The sequence below is a fragment of the Mirounga angustirostris genome, unplaced genomic scaffold (genome assembly GCF_029215605.1).
Source record: "Mirounga angustirostris isolate CCGP_5_RB_7025 unplaced genomic scaffold, mMirAng1.0.hap1 SCAF_5, whole genome shotgun sequence".
NCBI classification, from domain to species: Eukaryota; Metazoa; Chordata; class Mammalia; order Carnivora; family Phocidae; genus Mirounga; species Mirounga angustirostris.
In genome coordinates this window covers 70,960,293-70,979,383 of record NW_026991713.1, presented here as the reverse complement: position 1 = coordinate 70,979,383, position 19,091 = coordinate 70,960,293, and the positions used below count along the sequence as shown (strand labels likewise).

General features: G+C 36.1%; 1 protein-coding gene across 3 annotated transcripts in view; it reads left to right on the top strand.

The window, feature by feature from the left end:
* CNTN1 (contactin 1) overlaps nucleotides 1–19,091 on the top strand; it is a 359,783-nt gene that overhangs the window by 282,425 nt on the left and 58,267 nt on the right. For all 3 annotated transcript variants that reach the window (XM_045873624.3, XM_045873625.3, XM_045873626.3), the window contains 2 exons: nucleotides 6,327–6,476; nucleotides 15,356–15,426. In XM_045873624.3, the coding sequence (XP_045729580.1) occupies nucleotides 6,327–6,476; nucleotides 15,356–15,426 (221 nt within the window). The remainder of the gene's footprint in view (nucleotides 1–6,326; nucleotides 6,477–15,355; nucleotides 15,427–19,091) is intronic.

Below are 19,091 nucleotides of genomic sequence, written 5' to 3'. Positions count from 1 at the left end.
CTCTTCTAGCCTGGCTCTCAGGAAGGGTTCTTTCAGCTTCCCTTCTTTTGCCCCAGACAGCTATTTTCTGATAACTAGTCTAAAATCTGGAGTTCCTGAGGGTGGGAGAAGTTCTCAGTTCTCCTGCATTCAGTCAGACTTCAGCAGACCCAAAGCACTAGTCTTTCTCTGGGGAAGCCGATCTGTCTTCACTTTCCTGCCACTCACCCAGCCACGCACGGTTACACGCTTATTCAGTAGAAGGCCTGAAGTGCAAGTGGTAGGGTCTCCACTTTCCTGCTTTGCTCTGAGACTTGAGCAGATCTGAGATGTCTGTGCCTCAGAGGGAGGTCTCTCTTGGCTCTCTTGTCCTGCCCGCAGCTTCTTTGAGTACTCTTGGTGAAGTTCTACAAAAAGAATTGGCTAATGGGTACAGAAGCTCCTTGATTTGGGGGCTTCTGGGGATTCAATACAGTCATTCCAACCTACACTTTGTCTTTAAATATCTTGAAAAGTTAAACTGTTTTCTTCTTATGAACATTAATGACTATGTCCTCCTCTCCCCATTGCTCTACCTATGATGACTTTAGTTCATTAGACTTCTTCACAAACTCAGCTCTCTGACAGGCTCTGAAAAATGATTATTTTGTAGATTGTCTTACCTGTTCTTTTTGTTAGTTATGTAAGTAAAGTTCTCTTGTGTCAGTATCCTAACTGGTTTTTTCAATGAATGCAGTCATGTAGTCTTTATTTCTAGCGTTGTCCACTAAAAATGGAAGGTGCAGGACTAAACTCAGTTTTATGAAGGTAATTATTTAAGTTGTTCAGTAAATATTTTTCAAAGATATAAAGTTTCAGCAGTAGAAGAATTACATTTAGAATAATGAGATGAAAGAATAGACTGTTTATCTTTAAAACAATCTACTGTAAATATTACTTCTCTTGGACTTTCTAGGGGATAGGCAGCAGAAATATGATGCCATTCTCAGGATTCTACAAGATACATAGGTAACATTTAGAATGTTGTGTTTGATTCTATGCTGCTACTTAGAGAAGAAAAATTATAGAATATTGTTGGTGATGGGGTATATGTATGGAAGTAGGTTGAACAAAAAGAGGCCTAGAAACCATGCTATGAGATCAACTGAGAGACCCAACCTGGGATATGATCTCTAAAACGAAGAAGAAAAATGTTTTTATATTTAAAATTCTGTCATGTGGAAGCCTAGAATTACAAATTAACATCCTAGCACAAAAATGTTTCTCTGAACTTTAGATTATTTCCTTAGAATAGTAATTTAATTTTAAAATTAAATTATTTAGCATAAACATGTTTAAACCCATGAGCTATACTAAAAAATTACCCTGTAGAAAGGTAGAAACAATTTTTATTCCTGCCACCAGTATATGAGTATCTCGTCTACCATATTTTACTTATTACTTAGTATTTTTTAATTCTTTGCCACATTGATAGGTTAAAAAACTGGAAAAAAAAAACCCACTATGCTCATTGTAGAGTACTTCTTAGAATTTACTATTCTCTTTTTTGCCTTTCTGTAGCTTCAGTTTTTGTTGTTCTTATTTCAAATATGGATTTCTGGTTTTTTATGAGGCTACATTCAAATTTTCCTTAAAGAAGAATCAATGAATCATATCTTCTGGGATGCCAGAGCACAGTTTGTTTCTCTTTTGCTGCAGAGAACTTTGCCAAATCTATGGCATCTGGCCAAGTTCTGCCAGAAGCCCTGTGAGTTGGGTCTGGAGATGCTAAGGAGACACAGAGCCAGTGAGATGGTTTTAAATGCCCTTTTCCCTTCTCAAACACAGACCTGCCTTATCAGTTAGAAGCTCTGAGTGGGTTCTGGATAATTTCAAGTACTTGGGTTTTGGATTGAGAGGAAAGAACCTAAAGGTCCTGGTTGTATTTAAATCCTAAGGAAATACCAGGATTCACTAGACAACTTCAAAGAATCTAGAACAGGTGGGATAACACTACCTACAGTTTTTCTTCAAACAATTTTTTTCTTTTTAGTCCTGAGGTCATCCTGGCTATTTCTGAAGCTTTTCAAACAGCTAGTCCATGTGGTCTGAAGGCAGAGTGTCATTAACATGGCTGCCAGGCAACTAAAGCAGTATGAATTATTGGCCTTAAGATACCCATGAGGCTTGCTTCTCTTTTCCTCCAAAGAATAGTTAGAATCATTTTATTCTGAGCCTTATGGACTCAAAGTATTTGCAAATAAATCTATGGATTACTGTTTATGGTTGGTTGTTAAAATAAGATCTTCTCAAGAGGGTCTTTTGACCTGAGTGTTTAAAGTAAGGAGTATGTCTCCTGCTCTATATCCCTTTGATTGAGATTTACACTCACAAGTAAAGCCAACATTTAAATAACCATCAGGTTAATACTCAATATGTTTTGTTTTGTTTTGTTTTTACAGAGAGAAGCTTCTGACAGGCATTATACAGTTAAGATCTGATATTTCCATAGTGAAATTATCTGTAGAAAAAAATGGCCTAGGCCCAAACTGACCCACTTAAAACTCAGGAACTTGTGACCCCAGTCCTGATTTCTAGCACTTGCCTCTGTTGTGCAAAGTACTCTCCTCTCTTTCTGACTCTAGAAATAATAAACGGATTGTAAAGAACTTGGCTGAAGAGGGGGGACACGAAGTCCCTCTGCTCCTGACTGTTCTCCATTTGGCTTGGGCATGAATCTGCTTCCAAAGCAAAGCTGAACTCTGCTCCCAAACTCTCTATGTAGGTGGTTTTAGAAAAATAAAGCATATCCAATAGTTCCTCCCAGGACTGAAGGAGTAGGGGGAAGATGGCATGGGCTAAAAATCCATTTATAAGGATATTTAAGGCCCAAATAAAACAAACAAAAATGTATAATAGAGGTAGAACAGTAGCAGTGGGGGAGAAAGGATCAACTCACAGTTAGAGTAGGAAAGGGATTAAGTGGATTGAGATAAGGTGTATTTTCTGATAAGATAATTTATGGGCTGAATATAGGCATAAGAGCCATAGAGTGTTGGCTATTTTGTGGTGGGGCAAGGTAAAGGAATGCCCTCTTTGTCTTTCACCAGTAGCCTATATGATTCAGAGATTGTTAGTAATCAATCAGTAAAGTGATTGTTATACACAAGGCTGTACTTCTTGCATTGAGACATTGTCTACTCTAAATAAGCATAACTTTTGTATTTATACATTATTTATATTTGTTACAAATATTTAATAAGTAGTACTATTTGCAAAACACTATGCTAGGTATACTAGGCCCAGAGAAGTTCCAAAATAAGAAGTAGAAGAAACATGTGTATGTCCACAAATGAACAAACAAGGCGGGGAAGCAGAAGAAATATTTTTAGTGTGGGATGCCTGCATCGAGATTGGAGCTGGGCAACAGTAAAAGAGAAATCAAGCTTTAAATCTTGTTCTCATTATGTGGTGTTCAAATGTCCTGCCTCAATCTGGAGGAAGGAAAACAGGCCAGATAGAAGAGCCACTTCTAATTCTAGATACATTTTTCTAAAATGAAAATGTTAGTCATTTTTTTTGCTAAGTTATTCCTACTTCTTACATAGATGGTTTTCTTTAAGGGGTATTATAAATATATACCAAAACATGTTTGTTTTGGATATTTATATTCTCATAAGTTCTGATGTTAATGTATATTAAGAGGAATGATTATAATTGGTTTTATTCTAAAAAGAGCACTTTTCATGCCTTTAGCAATCCTGGTAGAGAATGTTATCCTTAACTTACAGGTATCAAATTATTTCCTAACTATTCAGAAGGTACGTTCTAGAAGTCCATCTCTCTACCATCCACTTCTTGTTTCCCCTTCTGAGAGAGTTGTTTGCATCCCTGAGCCAATGGTTTCCTACTGGTATTTACCTAATGGTAGTGACTCCAAGGCTTTTTGCTTATTCTTCCTTTCTTCATCTCAGTCATTAAAATCAAGGGACTGACAACCTCATCTGCAATCCAAAGCCCACCACAAAAGGAGCCCCGTTGACTTTTCCTTCTTTACCTTTCATCATTCCTCCAAATATTTTCTGTGGTCAGTTAATGATTTTCTAGTCTTTGAACATACACCTGATCTTCCATTTATTTGGGGGTATTTTCCTATTGGATCCTCACATGTGCTCAAAAATCAATCTATCAGCTGTAGCTTCTACTGCACACCCATCTGGTTCTTCTTGTTTTGACCCAACCTACACTTGCCCATATCTGTTGACTGCCTAGCTACTTGAAAAAGCCTGGGGTAGCCTTGACCATCATGAGAATACCATACCCTTGTCAAGAGAGTGCTTGACTTGTTGGAGTGCTTCCAACATTTCCATTCTTCAGGCATTTAAACGATGCTGGGATTTTGCAGCATAGGAAAGAGGGGAGAGATTGGACTACCTCCTTGAGCCTTCTACTGTATGTTTTTACTTAGGCCTCCAAACTTATAAGATCACAAACTCATAAATAGTTTCATCAACTTCTGATTTTAAAACCCTATATTAGTTTCCTAGGGCTGCTGTAACAAGTTGGTTGCTTAAAACAACAGAAATTTAGTCTCTCATAGTTCTGGAGGCCAGAATCCAGAATCAAGATGTTGGCAAGTCTGCACCCTCTCCAAAGGCTGTAGGGAACAATTCATTCCTTACCTCTCCCAGCTTATGGTGGCTCCAGATATTCCTTGGCTTGTGACCACAGAGGCAGAAGTTGAAGTGTTGTGGTCACATTGCAGCTTCCTGTTCTACGTATTTCTCCCCTCTGTGTTTCTCTTATAAGGACACTTGTCACTGGATTAAGGGCTCATCTAGATAATCCAGCATGATCTTAACCCAAGATCCTTAACATAATTCCAGTCTTAAACTTGAAAGTTTATACAAAAGCTATTTTTTCCAATAGGTTGCATTCACAGGTTCTAGTAATTTGGGCATAGATAAAACTTTTTGGTAGGCACAATTCAACCCATTATTATAAAAGCTTATCTTCTCATAGGAGGCTCAAAATTATTTGAAGGTCTCTAGAAGGGAAGAGGGACCACCCTACCCAGTGTCACAACATCCAGCTGTATTTTTCCCTTCTTTACGAAGAGCCCTTTACAAACTAAAACTTCACCTTCCTTCCCCCAACTGCCTAAAAGAAGTCCCTTGGTATATGAAGTAAGGCAAATTCTGATTTGGTGTGAGGGAAGGGTGGAAAAAATAGGAAATAGGCAGAATCAAAACATGAGAAGGTAAAGCCTAACTTTTAATCAGAAAGTAAAAAATATATGTCAAATGTAGAGAACAAGTTCATAACGAAATAAAAGAAAAGATGGCAAAATTTGTGTCCAGGAGAATTAAAATTGTGGTAGGGTGAGGCATGGCATGGTGTGAGGCACACAGGTAGAATAACCATCAGGTTAATACTCAATATGTTTTGTTTTGTTTTGTTCAAAGGCAGAAACTGGACACTAGGACCCTTAGCATTTATTGTGGAGACGGGTACAGCACCTTGAAAAGCTAGATATTCATGGTCTGCATTGACAGAAAAAAATTCCCTAAATGAGATGATGAGTCATAGACAAGCCTGAAGGAAAAAACTTTCCAAATAAGTGATGTACAAGTATTTACACGCATATGTATGTGTAGATTAGTTATTAAAAACACGTGGAAATATTTTAAGAGAGCTTAAAATACTGGATAGTTCTGCCTTCGTTGTATGTTTTATCATATCTCAATGCAATAAGCAATCTTGGATCATATCCTACCCATAATTTGTAATCTTTTTATTACTTAGAAGCATGAATTATGAGAAGTACTTAATAAATCTTAATAAACTATCATTTTATTATCATTGCCCCAAATAATTTGGGTAAAAGTGTACAAAACCAACTAAAAAAGGGTATAAACATATAGGTACACTAGTAATAAATCATTGACTACCCATATGCAACATCAGTGGCAGTCCATAAAATTTTTAAGTGCCCCAATTATACACTTGCCTCAGTGTCTTTCTAGATTCTACCTTGAGAATATAGCTTCTTGCTATTCAAGGTGGAGCCCAGGGATTAGTAGCAAAAGCATGACCTGGGAGCTTGATAGAAGTGTAGAATTTCACTCTCTGACCTTAGGTTTATGAAATAGATGATTCATATGCATATCACTTTTTCTAGTTTATTATTTATTTATGATCTCTCTGCTTACTCCCTTGAACTTAACATTTTGTCATTTCTAGTTTGTATTTTTATTTCAACTCAATGGAATATGTGCCATTTTCTCAAAATAATAAAATAAAAATGGGGGATTATAAAATTGATGTTATCCAACTAATATTCTCTGTTTAATATTCATTTTGTTTAGATCCCCCAATCATTGAAGGAAATATGGAGGCAGCAAGAGCAGTGGATTTAATCCCATGGATGGAGTATGAATTTCGTGTGGTAGCAACCAATACTTTGGGTATAGGAGAACCCAGTATACCATCAAACAAAATTAAAACAGATGGTGCTGGTATGTTGAAGAAACTTTTTAAAATTTAAAAGGTTTATAAATACAGTGCCACTTTAATATATAGCTGAATGTATTTCAAAATAAATCATGCTCTGAGGTAAGTGATTCATCTAAAAAATGTGTATATGTATTTCACACAGGTGTGTGTACTCTGTGTCAAGACAGTAAAAAATTTAAAAAAAAAGGAAATATGAAGTTTAAGAATATTTTTACATAATTAATATAAGGAAAGAGGTAAATAGAAATCACTACATATTCCACTAGGGACCCCTAAAATGAAGTTGGTATTTAGAATATAAACTTTCATGTAAATTCTGAATCTTAACCAGGCAGATTCTTAATTAAGCAGATCCTGGATTTAGAAGGTTCACAATTTTGCATGTCACTCAAAGATGTTTATAACTGAGTGGCCGTGGGCTATGGTCAGGGAGGATAAGTTGAGTAGGGAGTAGAGAGAATGGGATGAGAACTTCTCAGATCTATACCACTTGGGGAGTCATAGCATTTCTGAGTAATAGCTGTAATGTGTTCTTTTAATATGAGGTGGGACTCTAACTATGCTCTTTTATCACTGCTCAGCCTTGGATGTTCTTCCAGTTTAGATTCACGTTTTTATGCTAAATACCAAGTCCATTTAAATAGTCTTTAGTAGGAGAAGTACTCAGCTCTATTTTCCTTTTCCCCTGCATTACCAGGCAAAAATATTGTTCTGATTCTAATAATAGCTCTTTTTTATTATTCCTTGTCTATGAAAAAGAAAATGTTTTGTAGGATCTCTGAGTTTATTTTTATTATGCCTTGCCAAAGTTCAGTGCTTTATTTGGAAGAAAAGATTTTAAAAGGATGACAGACTGCTGTTAAAATTCTGCTATGATATCTTAATATCACTAATCCACATTTCTGGCTTCTTCAATTTCTTGGCCTAACATCTAAATAGAATGATGAACTATGTCTTAGTTTTTAAAGCCAAGTTATTCACAGAACTGCCATCAATAAACTCTCTTAAATTTCCATGTAGTTTACTGCATTATTTACCAGATACAAATCATTATTCTGTAATAAAGGGAGAAAATAAATCCTGAAGTACTGATCACAGTACTGATTCACACATATTTCAGTTAATTCCTATAATAATATTTTAAAGTAGGTAATACAATTCAATGCTTATTAATGGGCAGTAGACTCACAGACAGTAAATAGTGTTGAGTGAATGTAACTACTTGCAAGACTCAGTTCAAATCCAGATCTGTTTGACACTTCTCATATATTGAGCTTTCTCTCTTACAAGTGGTATCTCAAGCAGGACTCTCGAAATGCCTATTTATATAAAAGTTTATTAGTGTTCTAGTAGAAGTTTAGATTTCATCCTTAACTATGGAACTAGATATGACTAAATAATATTTTTTTGTTTTGTTTTGGTATATCCACCCACGAAATAAACACAACTGTTACTTTTTTCTCACCTCATAGAATCTCATTAGGATAGGGAGGTAATATAAGTTGAAGCTCTACAGAACACAGATACCAGATAGCCAGGATTCTTGTGTTTGGTTTTTATTATTAGTCCCTAGAGCCACTTACTTTTTTTTTTTTTTAAGTTTTTATTTATTTATTTGACAGAGAGAGACACAGTGAGAGAGGGAACACAGGCAGAGGGAGTGGGGGAGGGAGAAGCAGGCTTCCTGCGGAGCAGGGAGCCCGAATCGGGACTCGATCCCAGGATCCCAGGAGGGAGGGTCTGAGCCGAAGGCAGACACTTAACGACTGAGCCACCCAGGCGCCCCCGCTTATGTTTTTAATAGAAACTTCAGTATGATGGACTGAACACAGTTGCCCTTTCTTGAAAGCCAAAAATAAAAAGGAACACGGGCGTGATCTGACTGGTGGTTTTAACCACATAATTTCATGCTGAGAGATCTTGCACTTGATTTAACAAGTATTCATTTTCAAAATAAAATTGCAAAAATAAAATTAAATGATTAAATTTATGCCTCAGTAAACTTATTTCAGTTAAAAAATTATAACTGAAATATAGGTCTTTTTTATTTTTATTTTTTAAAGATTTTATTCATTTATTCATGAGACACAGAGAGAGAGAGAGAGGCAGAGGGAGAATCAGTCTCCCTGCAGAACAGGGAGCCCAATGTGGGACTCGAGATCATTACCAGTGCCGACCGAAGTCCGACGCTTAACCGACTGAGCCACCCAGGCGCCCTATAGGCTCTTTTTAAATTTCATTGAGCTTGGGGCGCCTGGGTGGCTCAGTCGGTTAAGCGACTGCCTTCGGCTCAGGTCGTGATCCTGGAGTCCCGGGATCGAGTCCCGCATCGGGCTCCCTGCTCGGCAGGGAGCCTGCTTCTCCCTCTGACCCTCCCCCTCTCATGCTCTCTCCTTCTCACTCTCAAATAAATAAATAAAATCTTTTAAATAAATAAATAAATCTCATTGAGCTTGATTAACTTGCCATTATTTCTTAACTAACATGATATAGAACTAAAACTTAATCTGAACACATTTTTTGAAGTACAAAATTCTTCATAGGAGAGGGAGGATACTTTTTCTGGCATTGGTGATAGATGTAGACCTTCCCCTCTCCTAGGAATTCTGATACAAACAATATCTTAATTATTTAATCTCGGAAAGTGACTGATCTGGTATACATAGCTTGATCATCTGGAAAGAATTATTTCAAGATCTTTTTTTTTTTAATCTCAAAGTAGAAATGATTAAATATGTTTTTAGGAATAACAACAAGAAGTGTCTAAGAGAAAGATTCAATCTGATTTTTGAATCTCAGCCTATGAATATAATTTATATTTAATATCATATTTAGAAGATCAGGATCCTTTTGATATACTTATCACCAACTGTTTGTATGTAACTGTGAAGACTTTTCAACCTCAGGGTCTTCTTACCCTTAGAAATGCTGGGAAAAACTTGTTTTTTGTTGGATTATTTCTTTCAACCAATAAATTTTTGGCATCACCTTTCTTAAGCATTGCCTTTTACGTTGTATTTGCTCCAATGGTATTTTGTAAATGAATGAATTCTCTAGTGTGCTTAGAAAATAACTTCCTTTGAGAGCCTTCAGAGCCAAAACAAACAAACAGACCTACAAAGTGATAACAGTCTTGGTCCCAATGCAAGGTACAGCCCTCTAGTGATATAATGAGATGATTCATTCATTTCTATTGTGAAAAAATAACTCCCATAACCTCTAACACATTCATTAATCTTTCATAAGAAAAATTGTAGGGTCTTATATTAATCAACTTTTATAGCTACCAGCATTTCAGCCCCTGCTATATATTATGACACAGTGCTAAGCTTTCTATTTGCATTGCTCCACTTAATTCCCACAATAACTTCATGAAACTGGTATTGTTATCCCTAATTTTACAGACAAGGAAGTTAAGATTACAGCCTAGCTAATGTGAAGCAGAGCTGGGGTTCAAATCCAGGACTTTCTAATTCTAAAAGCTCTGCTCCTAAAACACTTTCTAAAAGGACTGTATTGAAGTTGAGAACACTATTTTACTATTTCAGTAAAATTTTGGTGCCATCATTTAAAACCTTGGATTAGAGGCAGATTATTTAACCTCTCTGAGCCTTAGTTTTCTCATTTCTAAATGGAAATCATTTATTCTATGATATTATTTTTTATGATTAAAAAATGTAAGGAGAGTAGTTAGTACTATCTAGTGCATAATATTTGCTGAATAAAATTTATTTATGATTCTTCTAATTCTCATTTTAAACTTTAATATGCTTATAAGAAAATATTGTCTACTCTGTAATTGATCACCTCATTTGGCAATATATTTCCATTTTTTTATAAGCCTAGAGAATCGTAATTTCATGTAATTTCTAATCATCTTAGAGGAAGAATTTTATATATTTACTCTAATAAAATTCAACAGAATATCTCTAAATGTTGTTTTTCTTTTCATCCTGCTTTTTGAAAATTTAAAATGCATAAAATTAGACACATTGTTCATTCTTACAAAAAAATAAAAATACTTTTTCAAAACAAGGGGATGTTTGTCTTGTCATGTACCATTATAACAACTCTGTAAGAGATGCCAGCATATGTTATGTGGGATAAAGCCTGGTTCCCATTTGATGGAAAGGTTGCCCCTGCACCTCATTATGCTGATTGAAAGACACAACATTATCTAATGCAGCACATGCCCTTATCTGTCCAATTACTTAATGTTAAGATCGCATTGCACAGTTGCATATATTCTTTGGATTCAGACAAGTGCATTATAAAATGGATGGTCCCAAATGAAGAATTAGAAGATGTGTTTGTCATTCATTGTAGCCCATTTAATTTTGACTGTAAGAAAGAGATAACAAAAGCATCCTTCAAAGTAATGTGTCATTATAAGACATACCCCCATAGCTAATGGATCTGCAGGTGCACTTGGTGAGTTGATATCCTAAAATGGTGCATTTGGGTTTGTTTTGAAAGCTTTGGCATTTATTGATGCAGGTTTAACCTAAGAAGGAAAAGAGAAAAAAAAAATGATACAAGAATCGGCACTTTCATCCTTTGTATAGAGCTTTAATTTCCTTTCTAATGAAGCTATTCTGCTCTTTTATTTAGTTTTATTTTTAATTTTTTAAATTATATTTGATAAAGGTGAGAAATGGTGCTAAGAGCATATTTTGTAGCTAGCAAGGTACTGTTAAATTTAGTTGCTATCATTAGTAATAAAAGAGATAAATCTTTTTTAAAAGTAGCAAAAAGTAGATTTTTCAGCCACGAGGAGGCCTGTGTTAAAGCTATGGCTTCTCTCCATGTGAACAGTGTGACCTGGCTAGCTAAGTAACTTCTTTTGGGATTCATTTGCTTCACCTGTCAAAAGAGGATAAAGCTGCTTCTCTGTATACTTATTTCAAAGTGCTGATCTGAGTATCCAGTTAGGTGTGGTACGTAAAAATCATTTCTGTGTTCTAGATGAGTCTTTTATTAAGCTGGGCTTCTTCATTCATTCAGCAAACTTTCACAAATTAGGGATATTTAACACATTGAATTAAAACTGGTTGTACATATTTACAGTTGCTGTATTAAAGAAAATGCATCTTTAGGCCTGGAATCAGATTCCATTTATGTTGTGATCTTCAGTGGCTACAAAATTATTTGTAGAAGGAAAAGGGAGGAGCAAGAAGGGTAATACGGTGGCTCTGGCAGTTGGAAGTTAATAGAGGAGGATGAAAAGAGAAGCCGCTATCAAAGCCACAGTGATATTTGCACATTGTGATTTAGAAGAACCCATTATCAATTGTAATTTGTTTTATTTGAAAATAAATTTCACATGTGCCTTAGATGCTTTTGTTTTTCGTACACTGAGAGGGCGACACTAGGAAGTTTTAATTCTTTTCCTTAATTTAAACAAATAGTGTGTGTTTGGTTTGAGTTCTTCATAATAATAATATCATAATAATTCTACTGTGCATTATGATTACTTCAGTTTGTAGCAGTCTTTTCTGTCAGCATTTCCTCAGATGACTTATTCTTAGATTACCATTCTGTTGAGCAGTTAACAGATTTACTCTACCACCCGTTTAAAATTCCTGTTTAAGATCAAAGCCTAGATTAATAAACAGGCCTACAATTTCAGCTTGATAAGAGCCTAAGACGTTAATATTTTTATGAACTATCTCGGACCCTGTATTGTTTTTACCTACTATGGAAAGAACATCAGTTTAACATGGTAGATGCATCAGGAATGTTAGCAATCTGTTCCACCAGCAGAACAGGAGATCATAGGGTTACAAACAACTCCTCTCATTTGAATATCCAAGTATTATGCAGTTCATTTGATTTTGCTAACAGCTAATCAGAAAGAATATATATTTAAAAATAGAATAAAAGCAGATCTAAGATGTTAATCTATACTTCAATTCCTTTGGTATTCTAGATTCTAGAGCATTACATTTATAACCATTTGAATCTCTTCATAAAAATTTGGTTTTAAATCACAATGAAATTTTGATGCAAATTAAAATGGAAAGTTACATTCATGGTAACTTTATTTCTGTAAAAATGGCTCTACAAGTTAAGTAATAATTAACAAAAACTAAGTAGTGAACAGTTTATTTTGGGTCAGGGGCCTGTCTTCAAATACTCCATGATATTCACAGTTTAGGATTTGTTGTAAACCCATTTCTATACTGTTAAATAAAAATCCAAAGCTCAAATAGGTACTTATATGCAAATTACCTAAGCTTTCAAATCTAAAAGTAAAATTGGCTTTGTTTTTATAAACTGAAAGAATAATTGTGACGTTGGCTTAATTTTCTTTTTAAATAATTTTTAGTTCTGTGATTGAAATACAGAGGCACTCTTCTAAACCTCATTAGGGAATCACTTAGACTGAACTCATGGCAGAAGGATAAATATAAAAACTCACTATTTTTAACCTTTCACAGTTAAATATTGTTTATTCATGATTAATTCAATAATTTTGTATTTTTCCTAAATAACTTATTAAAATCTTTTAAATGATTTATAGTTAAAAGAAAGTTTAGTTTGTTCACTGTTAAATTACTTTGGATCCCAAAGTTGAATAAGCTGCCTTGTGCTTAGAGTGATTTACTTCCCTGAAAGGAATCATGATTTGCCCAAGTCTTCCTGTTCATACAAGGCTGAATGCAAATATAGAGCATCTAGGTGCTCAGATTCTTGTCAGATATGTAGGTTATATTTCAATTCCACCTGTGAAAAAAAGTCCCATAACTGCCAAAGCTACAACTGAACATTCAAAGCTAAATGGAGGACATTAAGTCAATAATTAGCCTAAGATACAAAACACTCTATTAAGAGGTACAGTACCTTCATTACTGCCTTTTATTTTAGCATTATGAGCTCAGTGAATAATCTTTGAAGAGCAAGTCAGTCTCGACTTATTAAAGCCTGTTAAAAGAGCTTAAAATAAACATTATGAAATGGAAAAAAATTCAATCTAACATAAACATATTCCATTTTTAGCTCTGTTCTAAATAAAGAGGCTAATATTGATTATAATGAAAAGGATAACAGTGAAATGTTTTGGCAAATAATACTTGACCTGATGAAAGCAATATTTGATTCAACAAATTACAGTGTAATAAATTATTCTACTTATTTTTTTTAATTATTTGCCTGTGACCAAAATACTTGTATTTAGAGTTAAACGCACAAAATTTGATTTATTCATTGATTATAAAACAGCATGTTCTTTGTTTCTTGTTTCTTGTAGCATGTAGAGTTTTAACTTCAGAATATGAGTTATGGGGTTTAAAGGGTTTCCAAGAGTTATTTTAATATCCAGCCTTCAATATGTATTTTATCTAAAGTGTTACAATTATCTTTTAACACCTCTGTGCACTCAATTTTTATTTCTGACACTTATGTGGCAACAGTTGAATAGTAAAATAAAATCTCTCAAATTCATATTAACTCTTAATCGGAAATGGAAATCATCATATGGTTTATAGACATAAAGAAAACCATGCATGTTTTTTTGTTTCTGCAATTAATGTACCTTATTCAACAAAGAAATTACTAGGTTAACATAGGGGAGGTTGTGAAGTATTTATCTTTGAATCACAATTATTTGTTGGGTTCTGCAGCTTAGTAAATGGATGCATTGCTTTGAGCACTCTGAGGAAGGCATGGCTATTTCCTATTGGGAAGGATCTGGGGAATCAAGGAATAACTCATCTTTCATATGTTCTTTAAAATGTTAACAGATCTGGGAGTGATATCTCAGACTGAGCCACAACAGTTGTATGTAAAAACACACACCATCCGTATAGCTGAGTAGCTGATCTCTAAGTGCCTCCAGTGCAGGACAAACTATGTTTATCTATTGGTACAACTCCAGTTAGATGCAAATCCAATAAGACACAGCATACTGTAAGATACAGGATGCAAATCTGATAAGATATAGTGACTATCCTGAAGGACTTTCAGGGAGAGAGAATAACTTGGAGAAAAACAAAGAAGAGGCCATTGGACTTGGCAGTTAGAAGCAATTGTGTGATTTTTGAGAGAGTGATTTCAGTAATATAAAGAAGTAGAAAACAGATTATGGGTTGTTAAAAAGTAGTTATAGAGTGAAGTACAAAAAATAGCCATATACCAGTTCTTCTTTGCTGTTCAGTGACAGGAAAGTGTTTGATGGCATGGAGGGTAAGTGGAAGGCAATATTACAGATAATTTTTAAAGATAGACTGCAGAGTAGAATCCAATAGAATAACTGAAAACTGAAGGATGCTAGAGAAGATAGGAGTGTGGGAGTGTTGGCATCCCTGATGGGGCAAAATTCTAGAAGAGATTTAGGAACTGGAAGTGAGAGTACCAGAAACAATATTAGATTTCTAATATTTCCAGATATTTTGGGGTAACATTATCCAATGTTAGTGGACAGGCACTCTTTAACAGTTATTTATAGGTTAAAGCATAAAATTAATACCACAACAGTAAATTATTAGAAGGTCATAGTGTTGAAAAGTAAAAGCTGTGAAATATTTTCCCAACAAAGTGGATCTAATCTTTCAAAATCATATTAAATGAAAGGACAAAGGGAAAAAAAAAAAAAAAAAGATGTGTGTGGGGGGAGGGCAAATTTGCTTTGTTACCCATTACTGAAGAAAACCCACACTTTCCTATGGCACCGAATCAATGTTTGTCTTGGGAGTAAAATACATTATATACATATTACAGTTACTATGAGGCATTGTTGTTATAATTGAGCGGATCATGTGTACAGCTTGTCTTTCCCAGTGAAAGAAAAAATTCATGGTTTTTGTAGTGAATAAGAACTCTAGAACCAGAAAAAAATTACATAACCTAATTTTTCATTGTTTCATTTGTTCGTTTGTTTCAGCACCAAATGTGGCTCCTTCAGATGTAGGAGGTGGAGGGGGGAGCAACAGAGAGCTGACCATAACATGGGTGGTAAGTATTAATAAGTTGTATATATTATAGGCTGCTTTACTTACACTTAATCTCAAATCCATTTTGTTTCCTGAAATAAACTGAAACAAAAGACATTGTCCAGGGTGAATTGTTTTTGTTTTGTTTTGTTTAAATATACTAAGAAAAATTCTAATAGACAATTAAGGAAATTATCAACAAGTAGAAGAAACTGTGAGTTCACCAGAGGTTTCAATGTAGATATTTTTCTCCATTAAGTGAGTATAAAGAGAAATTGAAGATTCAATGGAAAGTAATCCACTCTTATTCCACATATGGTTGTTATTTACATTCATTTGTTGATCTATATCTTAACTAAGTCAAAAGCTTTCTAGTGAGTGTACACTGACCGCTTTTATTCATGGTCAAGATAGAATCAGAGGCCAAGGACACTGGCTATCTATTTGTTTTCTTTGCATTACCATATCTACTACCTTTTCTTGATTTATAAGAATCACCTGGAGAAAAGTAGGAATTTTGTGGCTTATATAGGAATAATATAAAAATCATTGGTATTATTTTTGGTGAAACAAATTTTTTACAATGTATTTTAAGTAAAATGTGAATTTTATTTTTTATTTATTTTTTATTTTTTATTTTTTAAAAAATTTTATTTATTTATTTGACAGAGAGAGACACAGTGAGAGAGGAGCACAGGCAGGGGGAGTGGAGGGGGGAGAGGCAGGCTTCCCGCCGAGCGGGGAGCCCGATGTGGGGCTCTATCCCAGGACCCTGGGATCATGACCTGAGCCGAAGGCAGGTGCTTAATGACTGAGCCACCCAGGCACCCCCTTTTTTTTTTTTTAAAGATTTTAATGAAATTTATTTTTTAAAAGAAAATTACAAAGGGGGGGAGGAGCAAGATGGTGGAGGAGTAGGAGACCTAAATTTCGTCCAGTCCCAGGAATTCAGCTAGATAGGGATCAAACCATTCTGAACACCTACGAACTCAACAGGAGATAGAAGAAAAGAATAGCAGCAACTCTCTGAACAGAAAAGCAACCACTTTCTGGAAGGTAGGATATGCGGAGAAGTGAATCCGAGGCGATATTCAGGAGGATAGATGGAGGGGGACGGGGCCTCCGTCAGCCGCTTCTGGCAAGTGATAGAGCAGCAGAGCACAAAATCGGAACTTTTAGAAGTCGGCTCCGCTGAGGGACGTCACTCCGGTGGCTAAGCGGGGGGTGGAACCCTCGTGGGACAGTGTGGTCTCAGGACCCTCGGGGTCACAGAAAGACCGGGGGTGCCTGAGTGTGCCAGAGCTCCCAGGTATTGGAGTGGGGAAGCTGGCTGCAGAGATGGAGCCGAGGCCCAGGCTCTCAGCTTGGGGTTGCCATAACCGTGATCCATGGCACGTCGGGCCACTGCTCCTCCAGCAGGGACCCAACAAGTGGCAGATCTGGGGAGACTCCCCTTCCCCCCACCCCAGGAGCAGCACAGGAGCACACCACAGGGATCTGCTGGGTTTGGAGACTCCACAAGGGGTCATGAGCCAGAGATAGAAACGCTCGGTCACAGGCCGGGTGAGCACGGAGTGCAGCCGGAGACCGGGGAGACGGGAGTGACTGACTGCTTTTCTCTGGGGGCGCACTGAGGAGTGGGGCCCCAAGTTTTCGGCTCCTCCAGGGCAGAGATTGGGAGGCCGCCATTTTCACTCTTGTCCTCCAAAGCTGTACGGAAAGCTTGCAGGAACAAAAGCTCCCGAGAGCAAACCTGAGCAGATTACTTAGCCTGGACCAGCAAAGGAGGGGCAATTCCTCCTCTGGCAAAGACATTTGGGAACCACGGCAACAGGCCCCTCCCCCAGAAGATCAGCGAAAACAGCCCGCCAAGACCAAGTTTACCGATCAATGAGAACAGCAGAACTCCAGCGCTAGGGGAATACTGCACATACAAGTCATGGCTTTTTTCCCATGATTCTTTAGTCTTTCAAAGTTAATTTTTTTTAACTTTCTTTTTCTTTTTCCCTTTTTCAACCAACATCTCATCAATTCCTTTTTTAAAAAATCTTTTTTATTTTTCATTTTTAAAGTCATATTCTATCCCTTCATAGTAGTTAACCTTATTTTTGGTATATTTATGTAAGTTGTTCTCTCCTTAAAATTTTGGGATACAGTTTCTTCTAACAGACCAAAATAAACCCTAATTCTCTAGTGTATGGCTTTGTTCTAGTATCCTGCCTGACCACATTCTCTCCCTTTTTTTTTTTAAATCCTCTTCTTTCTTCTTTCAACCAACTTCTTATCTTATCAATTCCTTTTATAAAATCTTTTATAATTTTCATGTTTACAGTCATATTCCATCTCTTCATCATATTAACCCTTATTTTTGTACATATATAAGTTTTTCTTTCTTTAAAATTTTGGGAGGCACTTTCTTCTAACAGACCAAAATATGCCCAAAATCTAGTGTGTGGCACTGATCTATGCACCAGCCTGATCATATATGATCATATTCTGTTTTTTTGTTTGTTTGTTTGTTTTTATCTTTTTCTTTTCTTTTCTTTTTTTCCTTTTTCTTTCTTTTTCTTTCTTTTCTCCTGGTTTCAGGTCACTTCTGATTTGTTTAGTTTATATTTTTCTGGGGTCATTGTTACCATGTTAGCATTTTGTTCTCTCATTCATCTATTCTCCTCTGGACAAAATGACAAGATGGAAAAAAATCACCTCAAAAAAAAGAACAAGAGGCAGTACCGACTGCCAGGGACTTAATCAATATGGACATTAGTAAGATGTCGGAACTAGAGTTCAGAATGATGATTTTAAAGATACTAGCTGGGGTTGGGTGCCTGGGTGGCTCAGTTGGTTAAGCGACTGCCTTCGGCTCAGGTCATGATCCTGGAGTCCCGGGATCGAGTCCCGCATCGGGCTCCCTGCTCAGCAGGGAGTCTGCTTCTCCCTCTGACCCTCTTCCCTCTCATGCTCTCTGTATCTCATTCTCTCTGTCTCAAATAAATAAATAAAATCTTAAAAAAAAAAAAAAGAAGATACTAGCTGGGCTTGAAAAAAGCATGGAAGATATTAGAGAACTAATGGAAGATTAGTTCTTTTCCATTAGAAAAGAGCATGGAAGATATTAGAGCCTTTCTGGAGAAATAAAAGAACTAAAATCTAACCAAGTCAAAATCAAAAAGGCTATTAATGAAGTGTAATAAAAAATGGAGGCTCTAACTGCTAGGATAAATGAGTCAGAAGAGAGAATTAGTGGTACAGAAGACCAAATGATGGAAAATAACGAAGCTGAGAAAAAGAGAGATAAACAACTACTGGATCACGAGGGCAGAATTCGAGGGATAAGTGATACCATAAGATGAAACAATATTAGAATAATTGGGATCCCAGAAGAAGAAAGAAGAGAGAGGGGGGCAGAAGGTATATTGGAGCAAATTATAGCAGAGAACTTCCCTAATTTGGGGAAGGAAACAGGCATCAAAATCCAGGAGGCACAGAGAACCCCCCTCAAAATCAGTAAAAATAGATCAATAGCCTGACATCTAATAGTAAAACTTACGAGTCTCAGAGACAAAGAGAAAATCCTGAAAGCAGCTCAGGACAAGAGATCTGTAACCTACAATGGTAGAAACATTAGATTGGAACAGACCTATCGACAGAGACCTGGCAGGCCAGAAAGGACTGGCAGGATATATT